Source organism: Chlorocebus sabaeus, chromosome 15, assembly GCF_047675955.1.
Source record: "Chlorocebus sabaeus isolate Y175 chromosome 15, mChlSab1.0.hap1, whole genome shotgun sequence".
Lineage (NCBI taxonomy): Eukaryota > Metazoa > Chordata > Mammalia > Primates > Cercopithecidae > Chlorocebus > Chlorocebus sabaeus.
In genome coordinates, this window is record NC_132918.1 from 39,899,174 (window position 1) to 39,921,764 (window position 22,591).

The 22,591-nt window shown below is 39.5% G+C and overlaps 1 protein-coding gene across 6 annotated transcripts in view; it reads right to left on the bottom strand.

Moving 5' to 3' along the window:
• MED12L (mediator complex subunit 12L) overlaps positions 1-22,591 on the bottom strand; it is a 341,749-nt gene that overhangs the window by 278,337 nt on the left and 40,821 nt on the right. For all 6 annotated transcript variants that reach the window (XM_073023510.1, XM_073023514.1, XM_073023511.1 and 3 more), the window contains exon 5: positions 20,124-20,283. In XM_073023510.1, the coding sequence (XP_072879611.1) occupies positions 20,124-20,283 (160 nt within the window). The remainder of the gene's footprint in view (positions 1-20,123; positions 20,284-22,591) is intronic.

Consider the following 22,591-nt stretch of genomic DNA (forward strand, 5'->3'; position numbering starts at 1 on the left):
TCTAATACACTGTCTCTAATATAGCTAAATAGAAGCACCTGTTAATCAATGGCTATAAATGGGTCAGGCAAATAATGGACTTTCCATTCTTTTTCAATAAATTTCCTTGTAAATGTATGTGTATGTATGGGTTTTTATATAACCATATATGAAAAAACTTTAACTTTGTAAAGGTTCATTTTCCTAGCTACTTCCTTTTCCAACATCAAAGCCAGTAGGAACTCATTATGTGAAATGAAATCCAACAGAGACTGTTTTTTTAAAACTCCATCCAAGTCCAGAGACTAAGGAGTAAATCTTTAATGTGATCCACCTGACACAGGACTTTTAAGTCAGAGGTGATGGACTCCTCAATGGAGAAACTCATTTCCTTGGAAATTCTTCTTTAGGCTATATGACTACAATAGTACCCCCTTCTGAGTGGGAACAGCCTGCTTCTCAAAGCTGTAGAACATAGAGTTTAACCAGCCTGACGTTGGTACAGACCGAATGAGGAAAAAATACAAAACCAAAAATTTCAGTACATGTCAGCTATTACACACATCATTACTGAACCCTCAATAAGAATGGCTGAAAGATTTTCCACCATTGTTCTTACATTTTCTGTTGTTAAAATACTTTTTTGGTCAAAGATACCATTAGCAGGGCAAAAAGATAACACACCAACTGGGAGAGAATATTTTCAAATCATATATAAGGAAGTTGGATCTAGAATACATGATGAACTATTGAACTCAATAATAAAAAGACAACCCAGTTAAAAAATAGGCAAAGGATCTGAACAGATATTTCTCCAAAGATAATAAACAAATGGCCAATAAGCACATTTAAGATGGTCAACATCATTAGCCACTAGAGAAATGCAAATCAAAACCACAATTAAATACTGCTAGGACAGCTATAACAAAAAGACTGATAATAACAAGTATTGACAAGGATGTAGAGAAACTGAAATCCTCAGGTGTTCCTCGTGAGAATGTAAAATGATAAATGTATTACGTGGAAAACAGTAGGATAGTTCCACAAAAGGTTAAATATAATGTCATCACATAACCCAGTAAGTTATACATACCCAGGAGAACTAGCCTACATATCTAAGAGAAATGACACATGTCCACATAAATACCTCTAAAACAAAAATGTTCATAGCAGGATGTTCATTATAACCAAAAACAATCCAATATCCATCAACTGATACCCAGATAAATAAAATGTGGCGTATGCATACAATGGAATACCATTCGGCCCTAAGAGGGAATGAAGTACTGAAACGTGCGACCACATGGATGTACCAGGAAAACATACACTAACTGAAATAAGCCACTTTCAAAGGACCACATATTATATAATTCCATTTATATAAAATGTCCAGAAAAGGCAATCTACAGAGAAAGTAGGTTAGTGGTTGCCCGCAGCTACTGAAGGGAAATGGGGAGTGACTGCTCATGGGCATGGGGTTTTTTAGGGGTGGTGAAAAGGTTCTAAAATGTGGTAATAGCTTCACAACTCTGTGAATATGCTAAAAAACACTGACTGTAGACTTTAAATGAATTTTATAGTATGTCAATTACATCATTAAAGCTGTTTTTTAATATTAAAATATTTAAAATGTTTTCATGAAATACTTAACTACCAATAAAATGAAGTAAAAGATTATTTCTTCATGAAGTAAAAGAAAAGATTATTCCATACTGATAAAAAGTAATCCACTACGAAATGATATAATTTCACAGGTGAGGGAGACAGGAAGGATAAGGGGTGGAAACAAGAGTGACTGTGAGTTGTTAATGGTTAAAGCTGGGTGAAGAGTAAATAGGTGTTATTACATACTTCTATATTTGCACATGTTTGATGTCCCATAATAAAAGGGTTTAAAAAGTTAATCAGTTGTATGCTATAAAATGAGCCACAGAAAATCCAAAATCCCCTACTCAGCCACTGTTCACTTGGGTAATGAAAAATAGTCAGTGCACTGATTGGCCGCCTGGATAAATAGCCCAAATGAAAACTGCTGCCTCAGTGCCATGAGACCAGCAGAGTCAGACCACCGGCCAGACTGCTGGGTTCTGCTGAATGATCAAATAGTTAAATCAGGTTCTCTGGCTGGAGAGCAGGAAAAGAGAGAAAAGGAGGAGGGGTGGGGATGGGCTGTTGGTACACAGTGAAAATGACACAGTGTGATACATTACTGAAATACATTTTTGCTTTTAAAAAGTTTTCCTCTAACAGAACTACCTGTAGAACACTGAGGACAGATATAGAGTATCTGTTTTTGTCTGGATGACTCATTTTACTATGTTATTTTAAACTGGCCATTTCTCTCTGGTTTTATTTATTGTGCAATGACACCGTGCAAAGTACTATTACTTAGGGAATCAAGCAGGCAGCTCAAAATCAAATAAAATAAAACCCATCAATATGTAGCAGCAAACACTAAATGCCCACCATGGCCCTCTACTGGCATATGAGGCTACAAAGTGAAGAAAGTGGCCCTGCCTGAGGCGTGCATGACACAGAAGTAGACAGCAACAAGATAAGTGCTCCAGTGTACCCTGGGACACAGGAAAGAAAGCAAGGGGGCATTTCATCCAAATATTGGGGAACGTACAAAGGAGTTCCACATACCGAAACAGCAGCGTGTGACATTTCAGGCAATGCAGACAGCAGGAAGGCAAAGGGAGTCACCAGTGAAGCTTAGGAAGGTCCCTAAAGGCCAGAGTTCCTCAAACGCTAGTGCACAAAATGGTCACCAGAGGGTGCTGCTTCAACGCACAGGTTTATTTCCAACTCCAGGGATTTCAACTCCAGAGGTCTGGAGTGGGGTCCAGAAATCTGCTTTTTTAATCAACAGCCGGGATGACTCTGACCCAGGCAGTGGCAAGCTATGCAGTTTGGTTTTTTATCACAAATGGGTAACTGAAAGATTTTAAACACAGCAATGGCAAGATCAGACACGCAAATTAACACTATTTCTCAGGAAGTTGTAGGGGAAACCCTTGAAGGGAGGCTGCCAACTCCATCAGGGAGGAGACTGCAGCAGGGAACAAAGAGGCAGGTGCAACACCTTTGTGAGGCAGAAGAGGAAACACCCTAACATGGAGATGAAGGAAAGAGAAAGGGCAGCTAACACATTTCCGAATGGGTGGTCCTGGTGTCATCGAGGAAGATGTGGAATTACAGAGAACAGCAGGGGAGGGGTGGCAGGGCTGGGTGCAGTTCGTTATTTCCTTAACTTGTTTTAATGAAATTTCTTCTTTATTAGGTGAAAGTAGCATCTCTCCAACCAAGACTGGAGGAAGACAGGTAAGGACAACTGCTGCACATAGGTTTGTATGATGCAGGCATGTCGGGGCGGGCAGTGAACAGGTGGCTAAGACTGACAGGACTGTTCCTCCGGGACATTCCTGGGACACGTGGAGGGGATAGAGAAGGAAGCCTGAAGACAGAGGTGAAGAGGTGAAGATATGACCAGCCATGGTGAGTAAAGAGCCCTCTGCCTAAGGAGTGAATAACACAGCTGAGGAAGGGCGGTAGTACATCAGGAAAGACAAGGCCATTATAAGGCAATATTTAAATACTTACCAGTTGTGTGTCAGGTAGTCAATGCTTAAAGATTTCAGAAGAAAAGAGACCAGGGTGGCCAAGTTAAAAAACAGGGGGCCAAGGCCTCTGGCAAGGATACAAATAGGGAAGAGTGGTCAACAAGGGAGGGTCTGACAAGAGCACAAAAGTCTTGAATTGCAAGATTGCGTAGAAACTCCCGACTGCGTCTTTCTTCCTGTGAGAGTGCTGGGCTATATCTGATAGCTGAGGAGAACCATACTGGACACCTTTCTTGGATTCTCCCTTTCGCTGACAGGTCTCCAATTCTCATTTCCATTTTAATGCAAACATGCCTACTGTTGCATTTAGGGATTTTTTTTCCCCCAGTGTCCTTTTTCCCTATCAACCCTGTACATGCATCTCAAGCTAAGGCGTGTGGCAACCACAGAATCCAATTTTAGCCCTTAGAACAAGAATTTCTTATTCGACACATCAGTCACACTACCAGCTTCCCCCACAGCTACAGCTTCGGGGGCTTCCTTCTAACAGAGGGACACACTGAACATCTGCCAGCAACAGGCTCAACTCCTTCTCCAGGGCATGAGATAACAGTCTGAAATTAATGTTGTAATTATCATATGGTAAATTTCTCTCATCTTTTCAGATTTCTGTATATACCTGAGCAAGCAACAGCCTTGGCTTTGGTGAAATATTCCTATCATAGGGAACAATAGGGATAGCACTTTTACAAATATTAAATTGGTGCACTTAATTAACCACTTAGGACATGTCCCCACAGCCTTCTACATGTGACACCAAGCCATGAGTTTTACTGCGCCGGGACAGGAAGATGACAGGCTTGTCTTCTAGCAAGACAGACAGACCACCACTTTGCTTCCGTGTAGAAAACACGCCTCTGTGCACTCCTCTGGCCAGGTCTTGGGGAACAATGCTCTAGAAGGGAGAAGAGGAGACATGGGGAAGGCACCCACCCTCCTGAAGATTCAAGGGAAAGGGAGCAAAAGAAAAATGGAGGACCAGCACTGGTGAAAGACACTTGCTGCTAGCCCCACTCTGAAGACACAGAAGTTACTTAAATTATTACATCAGACATTTCACGACCCTCACTCCTCTCCCAGCTTCTGCTGCAGAGGCAGTGGGAGGAAGCGCCCAATCATCTGAGGGGCAAAAATAAACACACTACATTTTCTTTTTGCACTTTGCATTGGAATTTAATCCCATGATCAGTTGTGGTTAGAGTAACGTTTCAATAGTCAAAGTGACATTGTGCTTACTATTTAGGTCCTAAATGCAGTTACTGCAAAGTTTCTATTTCTGAACAAGCTTGAGACAGCTAAGAGCCTTTCATTAGAACACAAATACAAATATGACAGACATCATATTGCCAGATGACCGTGTAAAATAACCCTAGAGCAAAAAGCTCTAAAATACAGCAAAAATGCTTACACAGTACACAGAGCAGCCAGACCCACCCCGGCATCCCTCTCATTCCCTGCTCTGGAACTCACTCCTGTGTGATTTTTCTGGAGACTAAAGAATGATGCATGTTATATTCATTTAATTAAAGCTATTTGCTTTAGCTGTGTTAGACTCACAAAGACATTCCAACTATAATTTATTGACCCTTAACTGTTTTCTACCCGCCATATCCTAGGAATTCCTTGAAAATAACAGATTTGAATCAGGTTTTAGAGCCATGTTATTCTAGGGATTTCACTTGGAAGTTTATACACGTTTGGAAAATGACTGAAACCTAATGTACTTCTTTTTAATTAAAAAGAAAAAAAAAAAGCTTTCTATTTATCATGGAATTAACATTCCAGTGCAAATTGCAAAAATAAAGAAATTAGCTTTTATAAATAAGTCATTAAAAGGTTAGCTGAGAGCCGTTTAAAAAACAAAGCCATTGTATGCACAGTATGGAGCAAGCACTGATTTTTCAAAGGACTATTAAAAAATACACAAAATCTACACTTAAAAATACATAAAATATATCTCAGAGGATATGCATGAAAGTGGTAAGAATTACTGCTTCTAAACGATGTAAGGAGGGGTCTGGGATGGAGGTGGGGGTCTGAAGACAATATGGTAGAAAGGAGACTTCACTATCCCTTTCTGAACATCTTGTGTTTTGGACTACATTTTGTAATATTACCTATTAGAAATTTTAGCTCATACAAGAAGTTGTCTTTTCTTAAAATTCTCTTGTTTATGCTTTAAGCAACAGGTCTGCAAGATGCCCAACAAATTAAAACTCATTAAACACTGAGCTTTTGGAAGCATTCTTCATACCTTAAGCAAACACCACTCTCCCATCCAGCTTTACACAGTTGATCTTCGTTTGATGTGAGCAGCATGTGAATTCTGTAAATCAAACAGGACCCAGAAACAGAAGTCTAGGATGGAATTTCCCCATTCTTCCACTTTCCACGAACTTTCTCCCTTCATTTGTGAAATAGAGGCACTCAGCTACCTTAGAGAATTTTCGAGAAAACTGGCCCAAATGAGAAGCTATGAAACCAGCCTGTAAACTGCCAAAAATCTGAACAATCTTGTTTTTGTAGTATACTATCTTCCAAATATTAGACAGGCACATATGTACCAATAGCCATAAAGAGGGTAGGGAACCACGATTTACCAATTAAATCAAGGTTCTTATTAACATTTTATCATAGAATATGACTGACTAATTCAAGTAGGAGTGAACATTTATTAGGACTCACTAGAAAAAACTGCTGAGTAGCAATGGATTCTTAACAGGAAATGTGGGACTAGACCATTCACCCAAAGTGACAAGACCAGAAGAAATGACAGTAGTAAAGACTGCAGCAAATATACTATCTAGAGCAGAACTATCAACTTAATTCATTTGCTCATAAATTGCCAAAGAGGATGATGGAAGATAACTGAAGAACCAAGAACTACTTAAGATGCAAAAAAAAAAAAAAAAAAAAAGAGTAAAAATCCCAATTCTTACTTAAAGGCTAGATTTATTTAAGGCATAGCTCATATTTTACTACTACAGAAAACTTTTCCTAACTTTTCCAGTTGACCCATTATTTCCTATATGATTACAGGTAATTAGATACTAATGTATTACGCTCCGTTTTAGGTGTGTATCTTGTAACCACAAAAAGACGGTATCCCCTTAAAGACAGACAGCACAGCCGGGCGCGGTGGCTCAAGCCTGTAATCCCAGAACTTTGGGAGGCCGAGACGGGCGGATCACAAGGTCAGGAGATCGAGACCATCCTGGCTAACACGGTGAAACCCCGTCTCTACTAAAAATACAAAAAACTAGCCGGGCGTAGTGGCGGGCGCCTGTAGTCCCAGCTACTCAGGAGGCTGAGGCAGGAGAATGGCGTAAACCTGGGAGGCAGAGCTTGCAGTGAGCTGAGATCCGGCCACTGCACTCCACCCTGGGCGACAGAGCAAGACTCCGTCTCAAAAAAAAAAAAAAAAAAGACAGCACAAACCCCATTTGGTTAAAAATCTTCACAGCATCTACCCCAATGCATAGACTCTTGATAAACTGTTTTTAAACTAAATCACTCCTTATTAAAGTGAAATACAATAATTTCTTTCAATGCATTTCTCTAAGAAATTCAAAAACCCTGGCTGGGCCCAGTGGCTCATGCCTGTAATCCCAGCACTCTGGGACGTCGAGGCAGGTGGATCACGACGTCAGGATTTTGAGACCAGCCTGGCCAATATAGTGAAACCCCGTCTCTACTGAAAATGCAAAAAAAAATTAGCCAGGTGTGGAGGCACACACCTGTAATCCCAGCTACTCGGGAAGCTGAGGCAGGAGAATGACTTGAACCCGGGAGGCAGAGGTTGCAATAAACCAAGACCAAGCCATTGCACTTCAGCCTGGGTGACACAGCGAGACTCCATCTCAAAAAAAATGAAATTCAAAAACTGTCATGAGCAGACATTTTCTTTGATCAAAAAATTAATTAAACATAAATACACAACCATCACCACCACCACACACCAGCATTGTAACTTGGAAGAGGGTATAACATTTTTACTTTGGAAAAGCTGAAATGTTTCCACAGGGCAACAGTCGGGCATACAGAGTTACAGTGCAGCATATTAAGCTTGATTAGAAACTTTTAAAGTTTTTGTAAATCAGCAAAGTATGATGGTGGTAGCCAGAGACTGTTGGAGGGGGAGAAAGAGGAGTTGTTCAACGGGCAGTTTCAGTTTTGCAAGAGGAAAAAGTTCTACAAATCAGTTGTACAACAATGTGCAATTAGTTAATACTACTGTACTAAGCACTTATTGTTGGTTATGATGGTAAATTTTATGTTATTTTAGGTTAATAAAGGGTCTGTAAATAGGGAAAATTTGCATATTCAATTAACTAAAAAGCTACATACCTGGAAAAATATTAAAAGTCTTCCAATTTTTACAAAGAACATCTACTTCATTTAAGTTAAGGTCCCAAGAAGCAAGTAGTCAGCTTAGAGAAAAGTAACCTCTCGTAATTTATCTAAGAATAACTAAAATTGTAATGCTACTGGGTAAGATGGCATTCCTTAAACTTCCTCCAAATCTTTTTCATAAAATGTTCTTACAGGAAGATATCTTCCAGGAAAAGTACCAATGGCAACAAAAAATAGGCAGTAATAATTTGGGACCGCGATTAGGCTTAGTTAACTTTTGTTCATATGAAAGCTCCTCTGGTACATGTTTTAAAAATAGTTCTATATGATTTATTGTGAACACAGCAGCCTATTGTACATAAACTCCTCACTTATTCTCCAAAAGCAATTATTTTCACATCTTTCATCTGTTGTGTTTATTTTATTTACCTCTACCTCTAAATAACATGCTTACAGTCCTAATTCTTGATTGTAAGCATTACCCACTGGCTTCCTACTATGGAAGATGATGAACATTCAGCTCTCTTTCACCTCCCATGAAGACCTTGCTTACATATTTCTCCTATGCCTGTCCGGCCAATATTCTCCTCTCACAACTTGAGTAGGTCTAGTCCATGTTTATACTATGAAGGAAAACTTGGCAGAATCTAACAAAATGGAAAAACACATTTACCAGGCATCAATAAGAATTCATGTTTAGCTCAAGAGATTCACACAATCACATACAGAAATATTTATAAATATACATACATACTTGAGTTAGTCCACACACATGCCTCTCCTTAATCTGTCAACTGAGAGGGCCTAGGAGCAATGATACCCCAAGTAGCAATAAGCACTCTTTGTGCTCAACTCTTCGTTTCTAATACCACTTTCCTTTAAAGAGAACGAGGGCTCCTTGGAGAAATGGCTCATTATAGGATTGGAGCAGAAAATATACACAATGAACATGGAATGCATCTTCTAGTGCCAGAAAATAAGAAAGTACTTAGAAAAACAAAAACAAAAGCAAACTAAGATGGGTATGTCAAATGGACACAGGACACAGCTCAAAGAGCTCTCAGTGGACAAAGGTGGAACAAAATAGAGTATTATAAATCAAAAGATGAAGTAAACATCTATGAATCAATACTGATAGAAATGCTTGAATACATACACACATTAATGAATGAATGGATAGTAGGTAGGTAGGTAGGTAGGTGCGTAGATAAGAGACAAATCTCCCATGCAGAAGAATTTCAAATACTTTAAGTAGATACTCTGTCCTCAAGGAGGGGGATGGCTAACTCCCCACTTCTTAAGTGTGTACTGTTCATATTGACTTCCTTCCAAAGAGTAAAGTGTGGAAAGGGATGGGAGGGAAATAATTTTACACTGTAAAACCTGGTAAGTGCTACCTCAGCCACGTGATCAAGGTTAACATCAACAGTCATAAGTCATGGTGACAGCATGTACTCTTGATGTAACATGATGAAAAGGGCACTTGACTTCTGTAACCCTGGTCTAACCATAAGAAAAAACATCAGGCAAATTCCAACAGAAGATAACCCTACAATATACCTCACTAGTACTCCTCAAAACTGTCAAAAATGACTGAAACTGAGAAAATGTCACAGTCAAGAGAAGCCTAGGGAGATATGAGAACTAAATGTAATGTAATATCCTCAATAAGATCCTGAAATGGAAAAGGGTCAATAGGTTAAAACTAAGGAAATCCAAATCAAGTATGGGTTGACTTTTATAATAATCAATGTTAGTTCACTAATTGTAATAAATGTATCATATTAATGCAAAAAATAATGGGAGAAACTGCAAGGGTGAGGAGAATGCATGGGAACTCTGTACTATCTTCTCAATTTCTCTGTAAATCTAAAAAGTTTTCTAACATTTTTGAAATAAAAACAAGGGACTGGCCAAACTGTGGTACATCCACACAACGAAGGACTAAGAGGCCACAAAAAGGAACAGAGAATATCAAGTAATCGCTGGGATATTGTTAAGTTTAAAAAAAAAACAAAAAAAGGCAAGGTATCCAACAGTATATATAGTATGCTAACTACTATGTAAGGAGAAAGAAGAAATAAGAAGATATAAGTATTGCATATTTTTGCAAAAATAAAAACTGGAAGACTGAAAACTAGTAAGAAATGGTTACAACTGAAGATGGGGTAAAGGGAATTGTGTGAAAAGATGGAGATACAAGCAAAACTTCTGCATATCTTTATATAGGTTTTGACTCCTGAATACGTCAAGGTACTACATATTCAAAATATAAAATTAGTTCATAAGGGAAAAAAAAATCAAACCCTAAAATGGAAAACAAACTGAAACAGTGTACCTTACCACAGAGAGAATGATTTTAAGTGAAACACAGTCTAAAGCTCAAAAAAATTAAATTTCACATACTTTTAATGTATCAGATTGTAATTCTCAAGCCAATAGGTTTGTAGCAAGATAAAGCAGGTAAATAACCATGTTCATTTACCAGAAATCATTTGATTGTTCATCTAATAGAAATGAAATAAACATAAAATTGAAGGAATAAAAATTCTTTCATGTTAAATAGAAAATGCTAAAGATAACCCGGAAATAGGAAAACCCCCACATATATGCACACACACGTAGATGTGTGTGTCTCCATCCATCTACCCACTGATGGGACATAGACACAACATCCCAGTAGCAATGAGCACCTTCGGCACCCAGATCTTGCTTTCTAAATACTATTCCCCACTAGAAAGAAGCAGAGTTCCTTAGATGAAAGGCTCTTTGCAGATCTGAGGCAGGAAAATTACAAGAACCTGGGACATCTTTCTCTTCCAGAAAGCAAAGTGATGTCCCATGACAAATGGTGTCATGTCGAAAGGATACAAAAGAGTTGGAAGGGTCTCTGGCCAATTTTGGGACAATTTTAACACGAAATTTAACCAGAGTGTGCTTGGTTGTAAAATATAGAATAAATAAAAGTCCATGAGCCCATAACAATGACCAAAAATAAACTTTCTTTTTCTTTTTCTTTTTTTTTTTGAGATGGAATCTAGCTCTGTCGCCCAGGCTGGAGTGCAGTGGCGTGATCTCGGCTCACTGCAAGCTCCACCTCCAGGGTTCACGCCATTCTCCTGCCTCAGCCTCCTGAGTAGCTGGGACTACAGGTGCCCGCCACCACACCCAGCTAATTTTTTGTAATTTTAGTAGAGACGGGGTTTCACCATGTTAGCCAGGATGGTCTCAATCTCCTGACCTCATGATCTGCCCACCTCGGCCTCCCAAAGTGCTGGGATTACAGGCATGAGCCACCACGCCCAGCCTAAACTTTTTTAATAAATAAAAAAATAGAGAAATATTTTTCACCACTGTGGAGGTGCAACTATAATTTCTACTCCAAAAATTGAAATCAAAGGAAAAGAATTTAGCATTTATTCTGCCTCTTTTAGAAAGAACTGTAATTTATCACATGGGAGAAAGCCTCATTTACAGAAGAATGCCTACATCTTGCCATTCCCAAAGAAATAACTATTCCAGGCTCAGTTCATCAACAGATGTTAAAACTTTTAGGTAAAAGATTATTAAGGAATGGAATAGCTGCAGGTACCAAAGTGTCACCCCCAACAGCCCCATTCCTTCTACTGCAGAATGGTTTTTACCAGATAGCCAGAGTTACCTCACCAGTTAAAACCTATTTTTCATGCCTAAGCAAAGTGTGAATTTAAACTAAGCTCATACAAGCACTTCTGTCCAATCTTCAGGATTACTTTCAGCATAAACAAGGCAGATATCTCCTTTATGACAAATGAGATAGAAGGAACACTGTGAAAATGTGGAGGCAATCTTGACAAAACTAAAAACTTGTCCCTGGAATCAAAAAAGTTAGTATGCAATGTCTTCACAGACCCAAACTGCAAGTAAGCTGGTAGGCTTAGATAAGAAACCAGACTGTCAATTATGAGTTTAGCAGGACTTATTTTTGCAGTCCAAATGGCTCAGTGAATATGTCACAAATTAATTACCCACTGTGAAAGAAGGGTGGCTGTTTATTCTTTGTATTTTGGGAGTGATAAGGACAGTGGTTACAAGAGTATAGTCAACCAAGAAAAGTCTCTCATCTGACTCAAATCCCCACAAAACCTCAGGTGGCACAGAGGAAATGACTAGGGGTAAACAGAGGAGTGCCCCAGGCAGTTTAACCACGAAGCATTTTAAGCTTCTTTGAATCTATCTGTTCCCCCAAAAAAGACCTCATGCGCATGATATGTCTTGTCACTTTTCACCATATTGAATACCCAAAAATTCCTAGGCAGAATTAAGGCTGCTCATCTTGCAAGCAGTTTCATATTTCTTTCGCTAGTTTCCATGGCACCCTGGACTTTGCTTTGCTCCTCCTGTTCCCCATAGCACCCATGAGAACAAGAGTTCTGACTCCTCAGATGCTGCTCAGAGCCACCAGTCCTGTAGCCTGCTTCCTGCCAGCATCTTTCCACCTAGAGATGCCTGTTGCCTCCAGTGGCCCAGACCCACAACACACACAGGACACCAGCAGCTATCACCTCACAGCAAGGAATGAGGAGCAGGCACTCTAGTGGCAGGGGCCTGGGCAGGGATCCAGCTCCATCTAGGCCAGCAAGTTACTTAACTTCTCTGAGACTCAGGTCCCTCATACACAAAATGGAATAATAAAACCCACATTGCAAGGTTACAGATAAAGTCTGCGACGTTCCCAACAGAGTAACACAGGATAATCAATAAATACTGGCTAGTAAGAGCAGCTCTAAGTAGCAGTTGTAGCATATTATCAATGGTCTACATTTACTGTGTGCCAGTCACTGTTCTAAACACTGTAAAGCTATTGATTCATTTCATTCTTAAAAAGTACTATCAGGCCAGGTGCGGTAGCTCACGCCTGTAATCCCAGCACTTTGGGAGACCAAGATGGCTGGATCACCTGAGGTCAGGAGTTCAAGACCAGCCTGGCCAACATGGTGAAACCCCGTCTCTACAAAAATTAGGCGAGCATGATGGCAGGTGCCTGAAATCCAAGCTACTCAGGAGGCTGAGGCAGGAGAATTGCTTGAACCCAAGAGGCAGAGGTTGGCGTGAGCCAAGATCACACCATTGCACTCCAGGCTGGGCGACAGAGGAGACTCCATCTTAAATAAAAATAAATAAATAAATAAGTACTGTCAATTATCCCAATTTTTTAAGACAAGAAACTAAGGGAAAAAGTTGTAACAATAATAGTAATAATAAACCCTTCCATGGCTTTTCATCATGCACCGGAGGGAATTCACATATTCCACTCTGGCAAACAAACCTTCACACAGGCTTTCATCACCTCCCCACTGGTAAATGACGCTCAAGCTGAAGTTAAATCCTGGAGGTGCAACAAGTCAGACTATTTGATAACCTATTTCTCTGCAGACACCATCCTTCAGTCAGAAATGCCCTTCTCTGAACAACAGCCCATTCCAGCTCTGTCCTCCTAGGAAATGCCTCTTCTTGCAACAGTATATACCGAAGTCACCTCCTCTGTGAATCTCCTTGGATGTCCCAAGTTCCCTCAGTGGCTTATTCCTTAAGACTCCCTCTGTATTTTCTTCCTGTCACTATGAACTCTTCCTTCTCTATTATTTGATTGTTTGGATGCATGTTCCCCACTCATACTGCAAATACCTAGAGGGCAGTGATGACACTGTCCCACTCTTGTCCTCACTGAACAGCGGTGTCCAGCACAGGCTCTGGAGTCAAGTTTGGACACTTATGCTGAAGGGTTCTGTGCACCACTTGCACATCACCATCCTCATCCATGAAACGAGAACAACGTATCTCTTTCACAGGCTATCTGAATAATGTCATAAAATGGACGAAATATACATAGAACCTAGCAAACATTTACTAATGAAATGGGGAACACTGCATCACTGCACACCAGAGGAACCCCGGCAGAAAGCCAATAGACCTGGTGAGGGGTTGACCAGTTTTAAACAAGCCAAAAAACAAAAACAAAAAAGAAAATCCCGGAACAGCAAGGGGATGGGGCACTCCCAAGGCTGACAAGCTTCTCCAAACAACCTAGATCATTCCCCAGCACACATCAGGAGCTGATTCAACCTAGAAATGCAGTAAGCACCGTATCCCTGCTTATCACAATATCAGGGATTCCGTAAGCGCTCAAGAAATGCTGTTTAACAGTGATGGCAAAAACAGCATGTAGTTATTATTAGTTGATTCAGCAACAATAAGACTCCTCATGTGGAAAATTCCTACAAATAAATGTACAAAGTTCTGTTATTTACTATAAAGTCATATGTCCTAATCTGTTCAAAGATTTTAATTGCGTAACTCAATGTGAGTTTTACTTTTTCATTTTTAAGTATTAGTTAGCCTGTTTTAAATAATTTTCTCTGGTGAGCTCAAAATATTTAAGGCAGCTGAACATTCTTGTTCTCTTAAAAATGAAACTTAATTCAACTCTAAAAATATCTGAAACCGAATATGCATTATTTCTGGCATACTCTCCTTCAAGTAGCAACATCAACTATTTCATGACATTTTCTAAACATCATATCCACCTAAACCTTTTTTTTTTTTTCCAGGTCTCACAAGGACTAAGAATTACAAATTCTTCTTTCAGGCTTCCCTAATTCCCCTCTATTTAAAATCTCTGTCCTGATGTTCAGATTTATCCAAGTTAAATATTTCATTACCCACTTTGAAGTTACAATGAGACCTCACTCAGAAACCCAAGGCGCTTCTCACTCCTCTCACTTTTGTGTATACACTGTACTGGGTATGTCTTTGCTGACTGCAAGCTCCCCAGGGCAGCAACCCATTTAATCTACATTTGAGATCTGTAACTCTGCATAATGACAGTGAGGATCTCTGTGTTTCTCCTTGTTGCTGTGAGCCCACTTAACTTTAGAAAAAATTCCCTTCTATAAAATCAAATAGCAGTGCTTTACAGCTCTGTTCCAATGCTGAAAGTAGGAACCGAAAATAAAACATATGTTTCTATTACAAAGGAATAAAAGTCATTTCTACTGAAAACACTTTACAAATCCTAAGAACAATCATCAAGACAACGGAAGTCATAAAACCAATGCCAGAAAAGGGTGACACTTGATAGTCAATCTTGCCCCAAATGTGCTGAATGATTCTTTTTGCTATCAACGCCAGAACACAGAACCTATTACTAGAAGTTAATCTTCTGAAGTGTATGTGATTTAATCCAATTCAACACATATATATGTGTGTACTCGCTTGGCTGTATCCCTTGCTAGGAGTGTGAAACTTGCTACATTACATTATGGCTATGTCTACACAGCCAAATGCTTTCAAATATACTGTATCATTTGCTTTTAAAAGTTGAAAAAGCTGCTGAAGACAAAGGAGAATGTCAGAGGTATCAGGTGTAACAAAGTGATAGTAAAACAAGATTAGATATTTGAAAAACATGCTCTTTACATATAGTATAAATAGAATCTTGCATTTTCAATTAAAATACATATAAGAATATAGAGAAAGGAACTGTATATTCACATAGGTGAATTACTAATTACAAAGGGTAGAATAGTAACTTTGCAGAGGAAAAATCCGATAGACACCACCTTACCCAAATGATCAAAGTTATCACCACCAGTATTGGGATATGATATACTGACACATTCACACCATCACCTCAAGGCTATTCCAAGCAAAGGTATGTAACTTAAATCTATTAATGAGAAACTGGAGAAAGGAAAAATCAATGGACAGTCTACAAAACAACTGGTCTGCCTCCTTCAAAAATACCAAGGTCAAAAGAAATGGCTAATGAACTGTTCTAGATAAAAGACAACTAAAAAGACATGGCAAAGGCAACACGGACGCTGGATTGAATCAAGGTTGAAAAGACTGATGTCTGGAGAAGCTAAGGACTTTGCATTAAATCACCTCGTCTCTTAGTGGCAGCACTGATAAAAGTAAAGCCCAAAGCTCCCTCTGAGATGCTAGACCTGGGAACTTAGGGGTAAACTCCTAAAATTCATACATTTTTAAAATATTTTTCTTTTTAGCCTTTGGCATGTCTTAGTTCAAAGGCTGGATACTCTAACATAAGAAATATTATTATAGGCACTTGATCTTCATGGATTTGATATTCACAATTTTAAATATACATTAGTAATCATACAAACCCATGAACTGCAACATACTGTAAATCAACTGGGTCAAAAAACAGAATCATATGTTATTTGGCTTATGGAGGAAGAGAAAATACAGCTAATGACTAAACCTAGTAATCCATCCATTATGGGTTATGCAAATAATAAAAGTTTTAACTTTTTGGTGGGGAGAAAAATAACCCTCCAAAAGTCCAACCAGCCATAGTGATAAGGAAACTAATGGTAAAACTAATGAATCCAACAAGTCCAGAACATTCTTAAGTAGAAACTGGAGCTATACTTCCCTCCATTTAGTAGGGGAAACCATGTGGTCCTGGTGAAATACTCATATCTGGGATTTCCCAGAAATTACATAACCTTTCCAAATTATCAAGATCTATCAGACTGTTTTTTGTTTTTTTGTTTGTTTTTTGAGGGACAGGGTCTCACTCTGTTGCCCAGATTGGAGTGCAGTGGCACAACCCCAGCTCAATGCAGCCTCAACTTCCTGGGCTAAAGCTATTCCCTCACCTCAGCCTCCTGAGTAGCTTGGGAATACAGGTGTGCTCCACCACACCTTACTAATTTTTTTGGTGGGGAGGGCTGGAGAGATAAAGACTCACTATGTTGCCTAGACTGGTCTTAAACTCCTGGGCTCAAGCGATCTTCACGCCCTGGTCTCCCAAAGTGGTGGGATTATAGGCATGAACCACCATGCCTGGCTTGAGCTCTTATTTGCTCTAAAATTGTTTTAAGTTTCAGTTGTAAAAATCATTCCTGCATTTCCTTTTTGCATTTTTGTGACAGTCAAAATCAGATTAAACTGAACATCAAGAAAAACACTGACAAGAACATGTTACCAAAAAAAAATATATGAAGAGAACATAAGGAATGCAGTAGTCTCTCTGCTGTAGCTGGTGATAATGGAAGTTTCAAGGATTATGAATTGGGAGAAATTTTTTTAAATACATACATATACAGATGCAGAAATATGTAATCACATCACACACACACAAACATAAATGTTTCAGGCCTAATTATTCATTTATTTATTTTAAAAATTACTGACCACCTTGTGTATGCCAAGTACTGTCTTCAGAGACTCAGCACTGAACAAATCTAGCAAAGTTCTTCATGGAGCCTGTGTTGTACTTGGGAATGGATGGAGACAGATGATCAAAAATTAATATAAAATATAACATTAGGTGGTGTTAAGAACAATGAAGAAAAATAAAGCAGAAGAAGAAGACAGTAACAGGGAGATATTTTGGCAGCAGTGGTCGGAGAAGGCTTCTCTTTGGAAGCGCGTCTGGGCAGAGACCACAGTCGAGCAAGGGAGCAGGCCCGTGTGCACCCCACAGGTGAAGGAAGAGCCGCACCCACAGGTCAGCACGACTCTGAGTTTGGAATGTGCAGGCAGGTCGCTGGCGTCTCTGAGTTACACAATCTGAGTGGGACAAGGGGCCAGGCAAGAATTCTGGGCATAAAGGTGGCGTAATTTCTGCCCTAACAGGATCATTCTGGCTACAAAGTGGAAAGCTGACATTAAAGGAACGAAAACAAAAACAAGAAGATTGGCTAAAACTCCTGCAATAGACAGGCAAAGCGGGTGGTGGTTTGGCCAGAGAGTAACAGCAGTGGACACAGAGGACCAAATTTTCAGATTCTGGTTTTATTTTGAAAGTAAAGATGACAGGATTGTTGACAGACTGAATGCAGGGTTTTGAGAGAAAGATAAATACCAGGAATGACAATTTGGCTCTTGCCTTACCCACCCAATAACTACACATAACATTTACTAAGAAGAAATGTGAGGAAGGAACAAGTTCAAGGATGGCAAGAAATCAAGACCTTGATTTGATATACATTATCTTTCAGATGCCAATTCAGACACTTCAGATGTTATCAAAGTGAAGGCAGCTAGTAAGCAATTGGATATCCAGGTCCTGGGGAGAAGTATTAATAAATCCAATGGAGACTGGCTGGGCAGTGGCTCACCCTGTAATCCCAGCACTCTGGGTGGTACAGCTAAGAGGATCACTTGAGCCCAGGAGTTCAAAAAAAGCCTGGGCAACACAGTGAGACCCTGTCTCTACAAAACATTAAAGAATTACTCAGGCATGGTGACACACGCCTATAGTCCCAGCAACCTGAGAGGCTGAGGCAGGAGGATCACTTGAGCCCAGAAGTCTGAGGAAGCAGTGAGTTATGATCATGTCACTGCACCCCAGCATGGGTGACTGAGACCCCCAACTCTAAAAATAAATAAATAAATAAGTTAATCCAGTGGAGATCACACACACACACACACACACACAAATGTAGATATATGAAGAAATACGTGTGTGTGTGAAGGCTGAATGAAACTTCAAAAAGGATAACAGAGAAGGGAGAAGAGAAACTTGAACATCATGTTGAATCTACTTCAGCATCACTTGAAAATTTGGTAATGAAAATGTATTACTTTAGTAATAAAAAGGGGCACTTCTTTTGTATTCCCTCAAATAAAATAAAATGCTGATGGGAGGAATAAACTCAGAGAAATATAAAGATAATAGAAGACCACTGTGAAAACAACACTAAGAGGCCATCAATGTTAACTTCTGGATTACTACCTTCCAGGACTTTTTCCTGGGCATTTCTAGGCATTTCTTTTCTAAAATACACTTTCTTTTTGCTTATTTGTTTTAACACGTGTAGGATGATGCCAAACTCAAAGATGGCAGCCACAGAATTCGGACCATGTTTCTGTTTTTAATTTTAAGTGTTCATGCTTTTAGAGTATGCTCCACTCACCATCAGGGTGCCCCTACCACTCCCCACCACTTTATACCCCAACTCATTTATCCAGGGCACCACCTGGCATCTGAAGACGTCTGTACTTTCTGTCCCTCCTCCTCAGAGATTTGTGTTTGGACTCTCCCTTACAAAACCATAAGCTGTTTTCATTTCATAAAGAATTATTTATAAACTCAATCTCTAAATGGTCATATTTATATATAATTCTTTACGTACATTTCTGGTTTAGCATCATATCTTCTACAAAGTATGTTTTAGAACCACCTCAAGAAGTCACGGTCTAGAAACCAACACAGTGGGGACTCTGATTCAAAATACTGACCATGGCCAGCATGATTCTGGACACTGGGGACTTGGTGAGAATAGGACCGATATTCCTGCCCTTACGGGCCTTACATTTTAGTGCATGTGAGTTGGGCACAGAGTGACAGATACAAATATTTTAAACATAACTTCAGATATTGAGATGGACATTGAATAAAATAATAACATGTGAGAACATAACCAGAAGTAGAGGGAGAGGAGATAAAGAGAGGGAATGCAATTTAGGTAGATGGCCAGAGAAAGCCTCCTGTAGAAATAACATTTAAGCCAAAGATGCAGTGAAGAGACAGAATCACGCAAATATCCCAGGGAAGACCAACCAAGTACAACAAACAAGAAACACAGAAGCCCTGAAAAGGGAAGGAGCTCAGCTCAGCATATTAGGAGGATAGAAGGAAGGCACTGTGGCGGGAACATCATAGGAAGGGGTGGGGGCAGATCAGAGATGACTTCACTGGCCACAGTAAAGAATCTGGATCTGTATTCCAACTGTAATAAGAAATTGCTGTAAATTTATAAATAGAAACACAATAGATCATTTAGGCTTGCAGATTAGTACAGTAGTTATACAGAGAATAGAACGTAAGGCGCAAAAGTAACAGCAGAGAAAGCTGCTAAAAGGCTGCGACTCTATCCAGTCAAGAGATGTCAGTGGCTTAAACCAGCATTTTAATAGCTGTGGTGGTGAAAAGTGTTCCGATTCAGGATATATTTTGGCAGTAAGATCAACAGCCCTTGCTAATGGAGTCAGGATTCTGAGACTGAGTGAACTATCCATACCCGAGCGACTCAAGTCTCACCACAGACCTTCTCAACACTCACCATGCTGGGCTGTGTCCACAGGGTGCAGGCAACAATTACTTGCAAAATCAATAATGAAACGTAAGATGTATTGTATTCTCTCACTTACCCAAATTCGGATCAGGAGCCTGACGTTTCTTAATTTTAGCTTCAGATATAGCAGAATAATAGGCACAAGTCATCTTGATCAACCACGTTGCTCGAACCATTGGCACAGAATATTTAGCTAAATATGCAAAAACATCCTCTTTTTTACTAAGGATAGGAACCTAAAAAGAAACAACATAGTATATTTATAATAATCACATACTGTGTTCATCACTAGACAAACCTAAATAAAGGCGAAGCAAAAGAAAGAGGCTATAAGCTACCTGCTGGCTCTAAGAAAGTATATCCTTGATGGATTTTCAAATAGCGCATGCAGTTGTTTTTTTTGTTTTTTTGTTTTTTAGGAACATTTTAAGCCAATTTTCATTAAGAAAAAATAAACAAAACTAGGTTTAGCACAATAGAAAAGTTTCATTAGTTGTGCTCTCTATTTTTTAAAAAATAAATGATTTTCAGATTCTCAGATGCTGAGAGCTACTCATCTTATCAAAAGAGCAAGGAAAAATAATTTCATGACAGTCCTCCAAAGAATTTATCTCAAAATTGGAAGGGACAGACCAAGTGAAAATTGTTCCTACTCTGTATTTTATCCAGAACCTTTTTTGTGTGTGTACAAAGCTTTCTGATTAACATTTCATAAGAGTAACAATTTCCAGAAAGCTTCTGAAAGTGACATTAGTCCAAAATTTAAAAGAGAGGCTACAATGACGGATCAGTGTATCTGCCAAATAAACACTGAGCCAGAAATAGCTAGGTAATTAATTTACTGGTTGAAATTAGGCACTTGAGGCAGTTAATTATGTCTTCCAGACCACAAAGGTACTATTTAGCAAATTAGTATCCCAATGTACCACTGAATGGTTTGAAAGAGTTAATTCATTCTTCTAGTATCCCTCATAAATATCCTAAGAATAGCCCATTCATCTATATCATCTATTCAAGTTTATGAATATAAAGGAAGAAAAACAGTGAACAAAGACTACATTAGCCATGATGCAGCAGGATGACAGCAATGAGACTGAGGGGCGAGGACACGCTCCACGCCAGCCATGACCCCCTCTGTACTCTACTCCTGAATGAAGCCTGTTTGGCTAAGCCCTTCACTCCTGGGATCCTCATTTATGAACTGTGTTATTAACATCAACCCTGTCCATCTCACAGGGTAGTTAAATGGATAAAGCAAAACAATTACATGAATCAAAATTACAATGATTATTTTGTTGTCAGTTCCAAGGATTTCTCCATGCCAACCAAAGTGCTTTCAGGCCATGGATGTGACCCTTTCTTAGAGGATCTGGAACAACACTACTATAAATACCAAGAGCCCTGGTCTTTCTGTCCCAAACTCTTACTTGATTTTGTGAAAATCAAGGCTTCAAACCAGCTAACTGATTCACACAGCATGGCATTTTTCTCTTAACCAAATCCTCACTCATACAGTGGTATCTGTGCACTGACATGTCACAAATTTGACTATTCACACACTTGGTACAAAGTGTGATCCTAGAATAATTCTTTTTAAGAGCTAATTATTTCAGTGTGTGGCCCTTAAAAACAAGCAAACTATTTATTTCACCTGGCCTTGCCAAAGAACCATAGTTTTCCAATGCTGAAGGAAAAGCTGTCTGGGTTGCACATTAAGATGCAATGTATAGGCCCTGCACGGTGGCTCAGGACTATAATACCAGCACTTTGGGAAGCAGAGGCAGGTGGATCACTTGAGCCTATCAGTTTGAGACCAGCCCAGGCAAAACCTTACTAAAAATATAAAAATCAGGCAGGTGCAGTGGCACACACCTGTAGTCCCAGCTACTCAGGAGGCTGAAGTGGGAGAATTGCTTGAGCCTGAGAGGTAGAGGTTGCAGTGAGCCAAGATCATGCCACTGCACTCCACTCTGAGCAATACAGCAAGACCATGTCTCAAAAAAAAAAAATTGCAGTATATCCACATACATATTTCATGGGCAACTGAAGAGACTAGTCATGTACAGTTCCTGCCTTGGGTGCTGACTTCAGAACACAGACCCCATGACAGAGGCGATTACACTGCACCCAACACAACTAAACGGGAGATAAAAGTCACATAGGCCAAAGCCAGAAGGCTTCCTCTCTGCAGACCAGATACTAAATTGTATCTCTTTTAGACAAAAAAGACACAATTTAACAGGAACATTTCCTGAAAATGAGGCTTACAAGGCACATCTCTCATGGAGCACAAGGCTCTTGGCATACTGGCTATCATTTAAGTCAGGGACAAGAAAAGCACAGAGTTCAATATTCAGTTCAAGACCTGAGTAGCTGCTTTTCACCAGAATGTACAGTGTGGTGTCAGTGAGTTACATTTTCATTGTCAAGGTGAGGCTGTCTCTCATTCAGACATGCCAAAAGGTTATATAGATCAAGGCCTAAAACATAAACAAGTGCAAGTTAGCATCTCCAAAAGAGTCACTACTAGTAGTTATCTTTCAT